At 39.7% G+C, this 13,643-nt stretch overlaps 1 protein-coding gene across 1 annotated transcript in view; it reads right to left on the reverse strand.

Annotated features, from left to right (window-relative positions):
• The window catches only part of DDR2 (discoidin domain receptor tyrosine kinase 2), a 132,918-nt gene that overhangs the window by 20,102 nt on the left and 99,173 nt on the right, over positions 1-13,643 (reverse strand). The window contains exons 3-7 of the mRNA XM_082834401.1: positions 10,886-10,988; positions 9,167-9,398; positions 8,706-8,853; positions 8,213-8,318; positions 4,074-4,257 (exon numbers count right to left, since the gene is read on the reverse strand). Of these exons, the coding sequence (XP_082690527.1) occupies positions 4,074-4,257; positions 8,213-8,318; positions 8,706-8,853; positions 9,167-9,398; positions 10,886-10,988 (773 nt within the window). The remainder of the gene's footprint in view (positions 1-4,073; positions 4,258-8,212; positions 8,319-8,705; positions 8,854-9,166; positions 9,399-10,885; positions 10,989-13,643) is intronic.

Here is a 13,643-nt window from a genome sequence, read left to right on the forward strand (position 1 = left end):
TTACCTTTGATGTTAGACGGATGGACCTAGTGGCAGGGCAGGAATAAAGATGTAGACATAGAGAATGGACTTGAGGACATGGGGTAGGGGGTAAGGGGGAAGCTGGGGCAAAGTGAGAGTAGCATCGACATATATACACTACCGAATATAAAATAGACAGCTAGTGGGAAGCAGCAGCATAGCACAGGGAGATCAGCTCAGTGCTTTGCAATGACCTAGAGAGGTGGGATAGGGAGGGTGGGAGCGAGGCTAAAGAGGGAGGGGATATGGGGATATATGTATGCATATGGCTGATTCACTTTGTTGTACAACAGAAACTAACACAGTATTGTGAAGCAATTACACTCCAATAAAGATTTAAAAAAATAATAAAGAATGTATTCAGTACCATGAATTTTATTCAGTGTGGTTTTATATGTATCCCATTTGTTTTGATATATGTAATTTTTCATTTTCTAAATGCTTTGTGGATTTGATTTTCTTTTCTTTTTTATTTGTTTTGTTTTGTTTTTATTGGAGTATAATTGCTTTACAATGGTGTGTTAGTTTCTGCTTTATAACAAAGTGAATCACTTATACATATACATATGTTCCCATATCTCTTCCCTCTTGCGTCTCCCTCCCTCCCACCCTCCCTATCCCACCTCTCCAGGCGGTCACAAAGCACTGAGCTGATCTCCCTGTGCTATGCGGCTGCTTCCCACAAGCTACCTACCTTACGTTTGGTAGTGTATATATGTCCATGCCTCTCTCTCGCTTTGTCACAGCTTACCCTTCCCCCTCCCCATACCCTCAAGTCCATTCTCTAGTAGGTCTGTGTCTTTATTCCCATCTTACCCCTAGGTTCTTCATGACAGTTTTTTTTTTCTGAAATTCCATACATATGTGTTAGTTCATGGTATTCGTCTTTCTCTTTCTGACTTACTTCACTCTGTATGACAGACTCTAGGTCTATCCACCTCATTACAAATAGCTCAATTTCATTTCTTTTTACGGCTGAGTAATATTCCATTGTATATATGTGCCACATCTTCTTTATCCATTCATCCGATGATGGACACTTAGGTTGTTTCCATCTCCAGGCTATTGTAAATAGAGCTGCAATGAACATTTTGGTACATGACTCTTTTTGACTTTTGGTTTTCTCAGGGTATATGCCCAGTAGTGGGATTGCTGGGTCGTATGGCAGTTCTATTTCTAGTTTTTTAAGGAACCTCCATACTGTTCTCCACAGTGGTTGTATCAATTTACATTCCCACCAACAGTGTATGAGGGTTCCCTTTTCTCCACACCCTCTCCAGCATTTATTGTTTGTAGATTTTTTGATGATGGCCATTCTGACTGGTGTGAGATGATATCGCACTGTAGTTTTGATTTGCATCTCTCTAATGATTAATGATGTTGAGCATTCTTTCATGTGTTTGTTGGCAGTCTGTATATCTTCTTTGGAGAAATGTCTATTTAGATCTGCCCATTTTTGGATTGGGTTGTTGATTTTCTTTTAAATGCTGTATTTTATCTATAATCAGAGCAGGGAGGGAAATACGCAGTACTTTGCCTAAGAATTAAAAAACTACTCTCTAGAAGACTTCAGTGACCTGAAAGTCGTCTTTTACTTTTCATTTGTCTCAGAAAAATTAAAATATGGTAGACACCTGCTTGGCCTGCTAGTCCTGAGAAGACTAGCTCTGAGTCAGCTCCTGAGAGGTTTCTGGCACCTTCTAAATGCAGACATATGCTTTTGAATAATTTTGATCTGTGATAAACTAGTTAAACAGGAGCTCCTGGGGACTCAGGAAGATCAAAGTCAATTGAGCAAATATTATAACTTTATGGGGACTTTAAAATACATTTTGTTATTTTTGTGACTAGAAATTCTCCCAATGATCTATAATGAATTGATACACATGTTCATAGGTACATATTGGGTATACACATTATTCAGCAATACAAATAAATTTTTCCTTGAAGCATACATAGTTTTGTTACTGGGCATATTTCCCTCCACCCCCCCATAAACCTGTAAAGAATAATGTGTTAACACACGATTTCACACACATTTTACAACTTCCCAAGAGCCAGTTTGAGCAACACACTGGCAGATTGGGTATGTGTTGATCCTTCTGTTCTCATCATTTAACTAATAGCTATTAATCCAACTAGGAGATATTATCATCTTAACATGTGAGAGTGATATAGTAGACATGCATTTTCTTTTTGACTCCAGGTTTGTGCCAAGAATAACAAATTTTTATTTATTGGGAATGATATAGTTTCCCTTCTTCAGTGTCCCCATGTCATTCTACATACCTTCTTTTGCAAATAGTGTCTTCCCCCACTGAACTGCAAATTGTCCCAAGGTAGGGACCATTTCTTATTCATCTGTTTACCCCCAGAACCTAGAATTCAGGTTTAACGTCTAATCTGGTCACTTTTTGCATGGACTTTTCTTCCATTCCTTTCTCTCTGAAACATACTTCGGACTGAGTAAGAAAAAAGGAAAAACTATCATTTGAGCTAAGTATCAGGAAACTCACCATACCAATGGAGAGGTTCTCAACCCTTACATCCAGGGTAGGCTCTCCTGAAAGGCCCTACCCCAGAGAAAATGGAAATCAGGCCTTAAGTCCCCCCCTCCAGTTCTTCTCATGGTCTGCACTTACCTCTCTCCAGAGCACACCCAGTCTGGGCTTCTCCCAGGTCTTTCAGCTTCCATCCAAGTACTCAATGAAATTTACCTATTCACTCTTAACTACTTTGTAATAGTTAACTGATAAAATAACTTCTGCTATTGCATTTAAGACATTAATTTTTTTTTATTGTTTTACTCTCCCTGAGGTAAAATACTTGCATTTTAATACAGACTTCTGGGTGATGGTGTTTCAGAAAAAACAAACCCAAAACCCTAATAATTTACATTTGACGCCTTAGAAAAACCACCTCATTTCACCCTTGAATCTCACTCATTGGATAACCAACTCCTCTGACTGGGCAAAGAGTCACAGAGGTCCCACAGAGAAGACAAACTGAAACCCTGGGCCTGAGGTCTAGAATCCGGATGGTGGCCCAGCCAGGAGTCACAGTGATTCCTCCTGCCTGGCCCCAGTCCTTCTTCAAGTTTCTGTTTATAGTTAGGAAAATACTATTATATTCTCAGTGTCTTACTGATGTTCATCATATCTCCTCCTCCTTCTACCCCAGGTGGCAGAGATATTTATAACCATAAATGGCTAGAGTAGGCAATAAAGTATATCATTTGTTCACTTGCCAACATTTATTGAGCCTGTATATATTAAGTGTCAGACGCTTGGGTACAAAGACCAGAAAGCAGAGTCTGAGAAGGAGCTTGAGGTCTAGTAAGAGAACCAGACACATAGACAGATAAATGATAATAGATAGGAAACAAAGAACTCTGGGAACAGAACAGTATGGGATCTTCTGTCGTGATTTCTCAGTGCTGTGGGCATGGAGGAAACACTCAGGGATGGGAAGTGGTTCAAAATACAAAGCTCCTTCTTCTTCCATTGAGAATCAGAGCTGCAATGAGACACCCTTACTGGTAAGAGTGTGTCCCCTCCCTGCAGAGTGCTGGGTGGGGCCATGGAATGACTTCCAAGGGCCCTCATCACTACTGCCTTTGTGGGCCACTCCCTCCACAAAAAATATGTTAAAATTATATTTTACAACTGTTTTGTTAAAAAGGTAAAAACTTTCAACGTTAAGGCTCATTTCTTTTATTCTGACAGTAAAAGAAGTTAAAGGCCCATTTCCATGGGCCTTAGAAGTATCGTGGGTCCCAGACACTGTGCCCACTTTGCATAATGGATATGTCCACTCTGGTGTTGAGACAACAACAGCAGCCAAATACATTGTGAAACAGTGACCTGATCTAACATCCTCATTTACAAATGAAGAAACAACCCAGACAGATGAAGTGACTCAAGAAATGCGTGCAGCTAGTTAGCAGCAGAATATGTGCTTGAATGCCGTTCTGCTGGTACCACCCTAGGGTTCTTTCCAGCATGCTTTTTCCCTACACCATGATTTTGGCTTCTACGCCTAACTCCACTGACCTTCATAGTAGTAAAATTCCTGATGCGGTCAAACTCAAACATGATCTCGATGTAACCATTGGTGGCACTCTCATTTCTCCAGCCCACGTAGTCATAGCCTGGCCACACATGGTACTCATGGGTCTGGGTGAAATCATCCAGGCCAGACACCCCATCGGTCAATTGGCCCAGCCCTTCAGTCATGCTGCTCAAGCCAAAAGAGGAGAAGGAAAAGGGAGAGAGGAACCTGGAGTTAATTACATATTCATGGAAGAGCTTTTACCCAGTTTCTTCACCCCAGGTTTTGTAAGAGCTGATTATCTCGGAGGTTGAAGAATTATGAAAAATCCAATATATTTTGTAGTACTGAGTCATTTATCCTGCATCAGTGGAGAACTAAGAATTTCATATAAATGAATTTTACAAAATATTTGATGCTTAACTCTATAATAGCAAAGCTTTTAACCACCTTTTTAAAATCATTTTCTATGAAAAGCTTTCTATGATCTATTGTATCCTTACCTGTTCTTATATACTTAACAAGTCTTTATATAATGATTCAATATTATCAAATGCATTTGACTAATTCATCCATTAATGAGTAAATGAATGAATGCATAGAACAAATACTACAGCAGATGGTGGCACTTGCTCATCACTAAATAAATGGTCCCAGAGCTGGTTGGAAACTTTTCTGACTCTACTTTGACTGCATGTTGTCATTGTTCAGTGAATCAAATCCAGGGAAGCCAGTCATGCCTTCTTCTACCCCACATCTCCAACAACTTGATTCGATATCGAACAGAAGGGGGAAAAAGTAACTTCTAACAAATTTAAATACTGATTTACATTTAAATTTAATTACATTTGAAGAATACTAGACTCATGGAGTAAAATGCATGGACCACATGAGAGTCTCAGGCACTGGATTTCGTTTTATTTTCTAGCTTGGCACCCTTTTCACTCCCGAGTGTAAGGCTCTGTTTGAATGGCTGAGTTTGCCAGAAGCCTGACTGCTGGGTGGGATGGATGTGTATTGATGTTAATTTGACTATGTGAAGAACATAAAGAGACCTCCTTCCTTCTGTTTATGGAGGGACAGAACAAGAACCCATCGTGTGGAACTTCTCTCTCCTCAAGCTCTGGAAGATATGTCAAGAGTCTCCCAAATGAAGAGACTGGGATATTCACACTCAAGCAATACTCCATATGACCCATGAGGTTATAGGCAGACCAATGTTATGTAAAATTTGTGAATTACCAAAAAAAAAAAAAAAAAGGATTAAGAGTGATTATGCCAGCCTTACAGGTACATTTTTAAATATATTTGTTCATTGAAAAATGTTTGGCAAATTATAAAATTTGACTGGCCTTATCCACAGTGACCAGAGCCTGGATCTCCCTTCCAAGGTTTTGCCATCTTTTTCTTCTCTCTACAGATCAGAAGGCTAGGAGAACATAAGTTTACTTGCAATGAATATATTTCCCATTATCCCCAGAAAAATAAATCCCCATGAAAGTCTTCAGAAAAGCAGTACAAATTAGAAGGAATGCTTATTCAATTTCTCTTTCATCAAAATTTAATCAATAAGGAAAGAAACTTTCCCTGTTTACTTCACATACTTTAGAATTGTTAGAATTTCTACAACAGTATATATTACTTTTAGAATTTTTTTAAAATTTAAATAAGTAACTTTTGCTACTATGACTATTTATTTCCTGAGAGCTTGAATTAGGTAACTCTGTATCTCATCACTTAGCCACCCCCCAGCTAGGTAGCTCATGACCTCAATTATTAGGTGGAAGCTGGCCGTGTCTAAATCTCTGTGATTATTTTGTTATCTTTCCTCTGGGGTTCATCCAGAGCCATATTTCCAGTTACCTGCCTTATTTCTCTATTTGAATGTCCTGTCAGTCCCTTGAACTTATATTCCAAACTGAATCCATCATCATCCCTTTCTAAACTAAGTCTTTCACCTAGGTTTCCCAATTCTGTCAATTATACTTCTCTTCCATATCCACTAAGAGTCCCTGGCACATGATAAGCATTCAAAATATGTTTGTTGAATGAATAAATGTTGTCTCCATTGTTTTAGACTGTTGTTTCATCTAACTCTTTTTCTCACATTACTGTCTTGCCCCCTGTATCCAATCAGACTACAAATATTCCCTAAATGATTATCTTTCTCATTCCCATTCCCACAGTCAGCATTATGGCCTGGGTCATTAATTCTTTTCATCTGACAGAATTTGGAATTAGAAAATGTCCCCCTCATCTCCTCCCTTCCTATTCAAATCTAACCTTTGAATGCAGCTTGATTAATCTGTCTGAAGCACAGCTCCCATCATGCTCTTCCCCAGCTTTAAAAACCTTCAGTGACACATTGCGTTGATGATGTTGGTAAAGAACAACTCCTCCTCCCCTCTTCTTCCTGGCCCTGACATTCAAGTTCCTCCAAAATATGACAAAATCCGCCTTGCTATGCTTCTAATATACTGCCTTGCTACATAAATATGGCCCATGGTTAACTAAACTGCTGATCGTTCTCAGACATTCCCCTAAAACTTTACAACCATGATTCTTTTGTCATCATGGTATTCCCTCTGCCTAAAATGCCATTTCAAGATTCTTTGCCTGTGAAAGTTCTACCCATCCTTTGGGGTCATTTCAGATTTCCTCTATTCTATTATGCTTTAACTGGTCCTCCAATCAGATAATAACTTACATGTATATAGCACATTATCTCTACAAAATGCTTTCCTTATATACTTTTTTTTTTATCACTTCAGCCTCATAGCAAACAGAAATAATTTTATGACATGAATCCAGGTGTTTTCACTCCCAATGCTCTGTTTTCCTTCTATAGCTTCCTTGTTTCTTTGAATCCCAAAGCACTCATTGTGTATCTCTTACTCTTATGCTTGTACCATAGTAATTTATATCCTGGTTTAGTCCCCATTCCTAACTGTGAGCTTCTTAAAGGTAGGACCAATGACTTTATTATATTTGAATCCCTACCAAATTCCTTGCACATAGTAACAGTTGATTAGCAAACACTCACTAAACTAAACTGAATTCAAATGATCTCTGATTTCCTCTGTGCCTTGAGTTGATGGCAGTTGGGTGTGGCTAAGTGAAATGATGCCACACAGATTATGTAAAAGGGGAAGAACAGTGACTAAGCAGATGGAGAGGAAGTGATTAGTAATAGAAGACTGGATGAGTGGGGCATGGAAGCTTCACACAAGGCATGGAAGCTGGAGGGCAGTAGTTTATTCTTCACACCCAAGACAATGGAAGTGCTGTAATTCCACACTCCTCTTCCTGAGACTCAATAATCTCTCTCTCAACCACCAGCAACCTCCACCATCTGGTGTGGACTTCACTATGGTCTAACTTCTCTGCCAGGCTCAATCTTTGCAGACAAAGATTAACCTAAGAGAGAAAAGTGTTGAAGTGGGGTAGAAGAAGAACGGCAAGACTTGGAGTGAATTGGGATAGGTGGGAACATCTCTTATCCAACCCTAAATTCATTCTGTGTCTGAACATACTTCACCATGGCCCTCCCTTGGTTCATTTCATGTATCCATTGGCCCTTCTGCTGTTCCCAGTTCCAGCTTTTGCTATAGTCAGGCCATTCTGGTCCTCATCCCTGATTCCCTTCTTCTGCTCCCCTCTACCTACCTCCTCTGCTCCAATTATCATCTCATCCTAGAATCTTTTCTTGTCTATTGTAAGCCTTAATAGTCTCCTTCTTTTCACAATTTCTAAAGCATTTACATTTCTGGGGTTCATTCTTTCTGAACTTCTTTACCTGTCCAGTTTATTATACTTGTAACTTCAAATCTTCTGTCCCTTTGTCTCCATAAGTAGGCTATTATTTTTGTCAGACCACACATCTTGTTTTGAGGGTCAAAAATTATGGCTACCGTACTTAGAGCCATACCACAAAGTTTAGCCCTTACTTTGTATAATTTGTTGTTTTCCTTCTGATTACTTTGTCTTCCCAAACTAGGCTCTTAGTTCCTTCCAAATAAAGACTCCATATTTTACTTCATCTAAATTTATCTCACAATGCCTAGTATAAGGGCTAAATAAACATTGGCTAGTTGACTGATTGAGTCATTGATGATTGTTCCCAGAACAATACAGAATTTACCTGTACCCAACGGCCCCATCATAGACAGAATCGTTCAGATAAATGATGGAGCCTCCTGGTAGTACAAACTGCTGTCCAGCTGGAGCATTATAAGACACCAAGCCATCTGCCAAAGGAAACACAGATGTGTCAGTGCCTTTGGGAAGGAGATGCACCTGCTCAGAACAACTATCCCAGGGAACTACCTGAGGCTTCAAGACTGCAATCTTGAGCAATGTGTCCACCTAGGACTCAATCTGGGCACACAGGGAGTACTCCTCAGCAGCAGTCAGCAAAGTGACATGGAATGCAGTATGCCAGGTGTGGGGCACCAAGTCCTGGGTGGATGAATAATATTCCTTTCTTTACTCTAACCAAGAGGGGATCACTTCTTGGTGATTAGTAATTCCGGTGAAATTCTTGGTGAAAGTAATTCCTCTTTCTGATTTGATTGCCTTTATTTCCCAGGGGCTGGGGTTTTAATAAGGTCTACACGCTCTCTCTAGAGACCTACCTAGCCAGACACAGCCATAAAGCTCCACCCTCATGCACACATTCATGGAGTGATCAGTGACTGGGATAAAGCGGACAAATCTGGCCACAATGGGTGGCTCCAAGTCCTTTAGGAAAATGTCATAGGGGTTACTATTTCCATCCAGCACCTGAGGAGAGATAAAAGAAAGAGTGAGAAGATGCTATGAAGTTATGCTGAGTCTTCTTCATTCCCTAAGTCATAATCTCTTTGATGGAACCTCTCCTTTTAATTCAAGGAGCAGAATGTATCCACTCAGCAGCCTTCATATCCCTATGTGTGCCCCTCACCCCACCCTCCTTCATCTTGGGTCACACATTTACAAGGGCATCCCAGGTCTGCAGACACACATACCTACATAGACAACCTGTGTACTTCCTCTTCTAGCCCAAGTCAAAATATGGTCCCAGACATCCCAGGGTCTGAATGTGCCTTCTTCTCACCTGTTTCCCATGCCGGTTCCGCCAAGAGATCCAGCGAGTGCCATCCCGACTGTAATTGATCTTGTACATGGGGGCAAACTCAATGCCATGGCCCCCTGCATGGCGCCCCTGGGTCCCCACCAGAGTGATAAAGTGCAGGGTGTGCAAGTCAATCTGAAGAAACTCCTTCAGGTCATCAGGTTCCACTGGAATCTCAGGACACCAGGCTCCGTCCCCTTCTTCTGAGTCCAGCCTTGGTTGACGAGGGTTGGGGGTAGAGGAAGGAACCACGAAACCACAGAGTTATTTACCAGTCCCCAGCAAGCAGCTGCCCAGTGCTGAAGAGAGACAGCAGGCTGGGAGTCCAGTCCAGATGGACTTTTTGGGCTCTCCCTACCAGTCTGACTGTCACCACAGTACCCACTTGTGGTCAGTTCCCTCTTCCTGGGGCACCATGAAACCCAGAAAGACAGTCACCACCAGGGAGCTAGAAGCCTTCAGATGACATGGAGCCTTTATTTCCCATCCTGATTTAGTGATCTCAAGGGAGGTCCCATGCAGTGAAACCCTTCCTACCCTCTATTCCCCACTGAGCTATTTTACCATCCTCACCCCCAGCCCCCATTTTCAGTCTCAGCATAACAAGGCTAACCACTCCTTGCCTGGATATCAAGTTATAAGAGTGGAGAGGGAGGAATCATAAGACCTGCAGTGTGGGTTGTGTAATGTAGTGGAATTTTAACCAGCAGGGTGAGCATGGCAGCTCAGCAAAAAGCCATGGAAACCTATGGTGAAAGTGAGGGGTAAGAGTATGTCAGGGAATAGTAAATAATCTGGTTTCATTTTACTACCTCCAGGCTGAGCTACCCGCAAACAAAACTGTGAAATCATTATAAGGCTTATTTTGGGACCCTCTTCCCCCTTTCCCTCTTCCCTGGAATGTGCCTTCTCTCACAGACGGCACCTGCTCATTGTTGCTCCCTTCCAACCCCACCAAACATCACTCTAATCTTGCATACACTAAGACAGAAATCATGGAGAAGGTTTACAGGGTTGCTTTTCCTATGGATGATTCCATTTTAACAGAAATCTATGCTTTACACGAAAAGAACTAGATTCCAGGAAGAAGGTTACTTCTTAACAAGCTGAATAGTTTTTGACAATAATTTTTGACAAGCAATAGTTTATTGCTTTAAAGGACCCCTGATATTAGACCACAAGAAACCCAACACACTTTGTTTATGGATGAGGGTGGCCCTTCTATGTGAGGTATCCTTGAGAGGAGGGAAGAATTTGTTGGATGCCTCAATGTCTATTTAAGGCCTTGATGCCTTGCACTGTGACTGATGTTTCACAAACACCCACTGAGAAGAGGGCCATGTCTCCTAACTCTCAGTGACCTACCTAATCTGCACTTTTTCATAGGTACCACTGTAGTCCACTTCCTGCAGTAGCTCATGGTGAGAACGTGAGATAAAGAAAGTGCACTGCATTATCAATAAGCCGATCTGCTGTGGGTGGTGTGGCTCTAGGGCCCCTGTGGTTAGGGTGAGGTTGCTAGACCAGCACGTGCTGCCGGGCCCCAAATTCTCTACCTGAAAACATGCAGAGCAGGTCCACTTTGATGTCCTTCCCCCATTCCCACCAGCTCCCACCAAGTACCACGCTTCGTCCTTAGACCTGGAGTCAGTAATTCTGTCCAACCCAGAACTCAGGTGTTCTTGAGGCATCCATTCTCACCTTCCATATTTGGCAGCTGTGGACTCTGACCACTGACTGGAAGCTGTGATGTCTTCATCTGGAATGTGGCCTCCCGACATGCCCAGAGGATAGCGGCATATGGCTGAACCAAGAGAAACCAAAGAGAAAAGAGAGGAAATCCTTTTATTTTATTTTCAGAGACCCCAGCTAGAATGCAATTGATTATTAGACAGGAAAGAGGGACTAGGCCCCTCTATGACCCCAGTTTGACCGCTATGACTCTCTCAGCCTTTTCTTCCTGGCCCTGCCTCCAAACTTATTGGTGTTCAATTTTCCAAGCATTTGAACCTCAGCTAACTTTATCTTTTGGTCCAAACTCTGACAATACTGTTATGTGCTGATTTATTCTTTTATTTGGTAATAACTCTATGGCCCATCCCCATTTCCTTATTAGCAGACATGCATTTCTAATCAGTTTCCCAACAGTGGTGAGCCGTCCTCATAATCACTAGGTACCTTTTATGATCCATAGCATTTTCTTTTCCTAGATAGCTGATTTCATGAAACTATGGAGCAGAGCTAAAAAAAAACTCTCCTGTAAAGGTACTGAACACTCAGCTTTGGCTCCCATTGGTACCATGTTTTAGACTCTGGCTAAAAATAATAACCTCTGGAATTGGACTTCCTCCTCCATCCAAGATAGAGTAATAAAGACCAGATTTATTCTCCTGGGTGAAACAACCAGAAAACGGGAATAGTATATGAAAAATTGGATTTCAACATAATGAATATCAGACAACAAAGGGCAGCAATCCCTGAGAGACAGGAAACAAAGAAGATGAACACTACAACTGCAAAAGCTTACTTCCATGAGAGAACGTCCAGGCTGTAGCACAGTGAGTGAAAACTCCGGCAGAGGCTGGAGAATTCCCTGAGCTCAGAAGACAAAGGTAAGAGTCTGTAGAGGTCAAGGGGACTAGAGCTCTCAGGACGTAGGATTGCCAATAAAATACAGGATCCCTGGCTAAATTTAAATTTCAGATAAACAATGAATAATTTTTTAGTACAGATATGTCCCATGCCAAAAAAAAAAAAAAAAAAAAATACCAGGCTTTAAGAGAAGCAGAGAGATAGAACCTATAATAAGAAAAATAAATAAATCACTTGAAACTGATTCAGAATTAATATAGAAGTTAAATTAGAAAAGAAGAACACCAAAATAATTATAACTGTGTTGCATATGTTCAGAAATATAAGGGGAGCTATAGAGGATAGAGAAAAGAGGTAAGTCAAATTTCTAGAGATAAAACTTGAATGTGTGAGATGAAATACACTGTATGGGATTAAAAGCAGATTACATATTGGAGGAAAAAAAAATAGGAACATAAAGACAACTACAGAAACTATCCAAAATGAAACAATGAAAGAAAAGAGAATCAGTCAATAAATCAATAAACAAAAAGCAGAACATTAGTAAGATGTGAAACAATTTCCAACATCTAGATATACATGTAAATGGATACCTTGAAAAAGAGGAGGGAGAAAGACAGAAAATTATTTGAATAAAAAATGGTGGAAAATTGTTTTAATTTGATGAAAATTATAAACCCAAGAAACTTAACAACCTGAAGCACAAGAAACATGAAGAAAACTACACTACAGTATATCATAATCCAATTGCTTAGAGCAGATAATAAAGAGAAAATTTTAAAAGCATCTAGAGGAGAAGGACACATTATGCACCGAGGACCAAAGATAAAGACGACAGCAAATTTCTCAAAATGGCAATTACATGGTAAATATATAAGATGATTTTTAATGTTATTTATATCTCTGTAAGTGGTAATTGGCTATTTAAACAAAAATAACAACATATTGTGATGTTTACAACATACACAAAAGTAAAATGCATGACAACGATAGCATAAAGGCTTAAAGGGAAAAATGGAAGTTATCTTGTTGAAAGGTTCTTATACTCTATGTGAAGTGGTATAATATCATCTGAAGATAGACTTTAGTTAAAGATGTATACTGCAAACGCTAAAGCAAGCACAAAAATAATATTTTTTAAAAGACTTATAGCTAATAAGTCAAGAAAAGATAAAACAGAATCATAAAAATTCAATTAATTGAAAAGAAGGCAGAAGAAAAGGAAACAAAGAGCACAGGACAAATAGAAGACAAATAGCAAGAATATAGATTTTAAGTTAATCATATAAATACTCCCATTAAATATAAATGGTCTACATACCCTTATTAGAAAGTAGAGATTGTCAGACTGGATTTTTTTAAAAAAGCAAGTTTAAACTACATATGGTGTATGAGAAACACACTTTAAATATAAAACACACTTTAAATATAAAACACACTTTAAAACACACTTTAAATATAAAAACACAGATAAGTCACAAGAAAATATGGAAAAAATATACTACAAAAACTTAATCAAATGAAAGGTGAAGTGGTTATATTAATACCAGACACAAAAAATTTCAAGACAAGGAATAAAGATGGGATTTCACAGTGATACAGGGGCTAGTTCATCAAGAATACATGACAGTCCTAAATACTTATGTATCTAATAACAGAGTTTCACAACAAATGAAGCAAAAGAAAAAATACAAAATAATGAACAAATCCACGATTATAGCTGGAGATTTCAATTATTCCTCAACTAACTTCTTTCCAAAGAAGACATATAGAAGGCCAACAGGTACATGAAAAGAGCTTACCATCACTAATCATCAAGGAAATGCATATCAAAACCACAGCAAGATAGCACACATCTGTTAGAACG

The sequence above is a fragment of the Leucopleurus acutus genome (assembly GCF_964270905.1).
Source record: "Leucopleurus acutus genome assembly, chromosome: 2".
NCBI classification, from domain to species: domain Eukaryota; kingdom Metazoa; phylum Chordata; class Mammalia; order Artiodactyla; family Delphinidae; genus Leucopleurus; species Leucopleurus acutus.